The sequence below is a fragment of the Loa loa genome, assembly GCF_000183805.2.
Source record: "Loa loa unplaced genomic scaffold supercont3.167, whole genome shotgun sequence".
Lineage (NCBI taxonomy): Eukaryota > Metazoa > Nematoda > Chromadorea > Rhabditida > Onchocercidae > Loa > Loa loa.
The window spans coordinates 30,778-33,893 of record NW_018108347.1 but is presented as its reverse complement, the minus strand read 5'-3'; the positions used below and the strand labels follow the sequence as shown (position 1 = coordinate 33,893).

The 3,116-nt window shown below is 26.5% G+C and overlaps 1 protein-coding gene across 1 annotated transcript in view; it reads left to right on the top strand.

Annotated features, from left to right (window-relative positions):
- Positions 1 to 1,927: 1,927 nt before the first annotated feature.
- The window catches only part of LOAG_17987 (hypothetical protein), a gene marked incomplete at both ends in the record, with an annotated part of 5,215 nt that continues 4,026 nt past the window's right edge, over positions 1,928 to 3,116 (top strand). Inside the window, 3 exons of the mRNA XM_020450657.1 lie at positions 1,928 to 1,960; positions 2,381 to 2,464; positions 2,784 to 2,954. Coding sequence (XP_020305637.1) covers positions 1,928 to 1,960; positions 2,381 to 2,464; positions 2,784 to 2,954 — 288 coding nt within the window. The remainder of the gene's footprint in view (positions 1,961 to 2,380; positions 2,465 to 2,783; positions 2,955 to 3,116) is intronic.

Here is a 3,116-nt window from a genome sequence, read left to right as displayed (position 1 = left end):
ATATATATATAGACAGACCGACAGACAGACAAACGGACAGACAGACAGACAGACAGACGGACAGACAGACACGTAAGGTACACGAAAGCACATGTACAAAAATAGTCAGACATGCATCTTTATAAGGGTATCGATGGAGATTGTTTGTTGTACCTGTTTTCTTGGCTAACCTTATGCTTGGCCTATTTTCTCAAATTCGATTATTTTATTTCATTTTATGAATTAATCAAAAACCTTATGCTTGGCCTATTTTCTCAAATTCGATTATTTTATTTCATTTTATGAATTAATCAAATTAGCTAAGTTTAATAAATTTATTCATATAATTACTTGTTTATTCCATTTATTGTTACTTTTTGCTCTTTTTTTTCACTCCATATATTTATTTCATAATGTATTAACTTAATTAACTTAATTCTATACATTTTATATATTTTTCAAAATTAGAAATTTAGAATTTATAGAATTAAACTTAGAATTTTTAGAAAGTTTACTTGAAATTTTTTATTTTTTTTTTTAAATTTAACTAATTAAAATTGAGTTGATTGGTCGAAACTATTAATGTTTATTATTAATCGTTCATAAATAATTAAAGATTACAATGTATGGCGCATACTATTTGGGTATTGTTTTGGAAGTATTCGATGGTCGAATTAAAGTTTTAAGGAAGAATAAAATTTATCAATTCAGTTGTGAAATAACAACAAATATTGTACCAGGTAGTTGGATCAATTTCTCTGTAAGTGATTTACGAAGTTTGAAAGACAATATTATTTTTATTTAACTAATTGATTAATTTGATTTTATTATTAATTTGAATTTGATTTCCATTTATATTAAACGAAGCGTTCAGTTTAAAAAAAAAGAAAGAAAAATGAAGAATTATATAATTAGGGATTTATGAACTATAATTATTCTTTTGCAATTTCACCGATTTTCGATGATTTTTTAAAATTGCTATAGTAATTTATTTTCTACATTTAAGTTTCAAATGATATTTATAATTAAAATTCAAACTTAAATTCGAAAAGAAGCAAAGATTGTGCAGTTAACTGTGAGAAAATTCCAATTTACTATTATAGCTAGAATATAAAATTATACCGAAAATTATGTATTTTTCCTTTCATATATTTTGATTATTGAGTTATTTCGATTTTATTTTAGCTCACATTTTGATATTTTAAGCTGTAATTTTTTATTCATCAAAATTAAAAAAGAAAAAAGCTGTGACAAATATTCAAAACATTTACTTTAATATATACCATCGGAAAAATATTCACTTATTTATTTTTCATTTGATTTTCATTGATTATGAGTAGATGGATATAAGTTGAAATGCTAAATTATATTCCATTTCGTATTTTCAATTGCATATTTCGATCATTAATTACATTACTTCGAAAAACCAATTTCTGGTATGAGAAGATGAAACATATTTTAGTGAAGTATTATTTGACTTTTACATCCAATGTAAGTGACCTTCATATGGTTAAATATAATTTGGCAAAAAAAAAATGAATCAGTGTAAACTTGTGTCTAAAACAAATATAAAGATAGCAATTGAATGATAATGGATGAATAAATATTTTTCAACTAAAGAAAAAAAAGTGTATGACTTTTGTTTCTTGGATATATTTTCTTTTCTTTCGTTTTGTAGTTTAGTGATGATTCGATGGTACCAAACATTGAAGCTTCTTCACCAATTCTTCCGACCAAAATTGTAAAGCTGTATAATAGTGATGGTTCAACAAGTACCCGAATTTCGATAAGTTTTAATTTTTGTTGCATACAATTAATTAAGTAAATACTATATGAATTAGTTGTTCTATATGAATAATTAAATCATATAATATTCACTATATGAATAATTAATTCATATAGTATTCATTATTTTGCCTATAAATTATCGCAAATACATTTTGAGATAATGTTCCAAATTATTATCGAGGATCTAAAGAAGGTAGCGGTTCATTCTTGTGAGAGTTTTATGATGAGGGATAATATCGCTGCTTGTTTTGGGCCAACACTGTTGAGACTAAAAGAGGAAATAATGGCAGCTATTATGTATATTTAAAGTAATGTAATTGTCGAAATGCTCATTGTCGCAAATTATGGTCTCATATTTAATTAAATAAATTAGTAGAAATTGATAGTATTCCTTGTCTACCGAAAGCTAATGGCCTGAAATAATTAAGTAAAGGCTCTTCCTTTGACGAAACTAGCGTTGTCCTTTCAACTGCTTTCTCAAAATTGCAAATTTTATCATTTTCTCAAAATAAAAAGCGGTCACAGGATTCATTCTTCTGAAGGAAAAGAAAAAAAGAAAAAAGAAAGTTGTCAAAATTGTCTTTTTTTCCTTTCATGATATTAACTTTTTCAGATTCAAACAGTTGCAGCTACACCTTGTCGATCGAATGATTCAGATAGCACTTTTGAACAGTATGTTTGGTCACCGCATTTTGAGGTAACTTTTGTTGTTTTTTGTGGTTATCCTAAAATTTTGTTTTATGATGGTTTCATTAGATTTTAATTTATTAATCTTTTAATTATTGTTGCGCAGTGCTTATCCTCCAGTTGTTACACTTTTGATAACTTCAACTTTATGAGCGAAATAATTGAAGTGTTGAATTTATTTGTACTTTTAGTTTTATTGTGATTATCCAATATTTGCCCATAAATTTGGAGGACAAGACTTAATCGTTTGCTTGTAGGGCAAACTTAATCATTTGGATAATCCAAATTGATGCTGATTCGATGTGGATTTATATTTGAATCTTTTGCAGTGGGTTCTGGATAATGATGGGATATTTAACAATGAAAATGTTATGCCAAATATTGTTTACGTAATCTGGATCGAATTATTAGACGAATCGTCTCTGTTGAATAATGATGTTCTGATGAAGGTAACTGAAATCGTTCGACCAGCCTATGATCAACTTCCTATTTATGATGCGGTTAGTTTTGTTTGTATTAATGAGCTAGTTAAAATCCTTTTTCTTTTTTAAACTAATTGTAGCTTCCTCTTCTTATTGCATCATATTTTTTATACTTGTTTTTGATATGAAGAAAATTGCCAAACCCTTCTAATATCAACCATTAGGTTGAATTGTTACTTT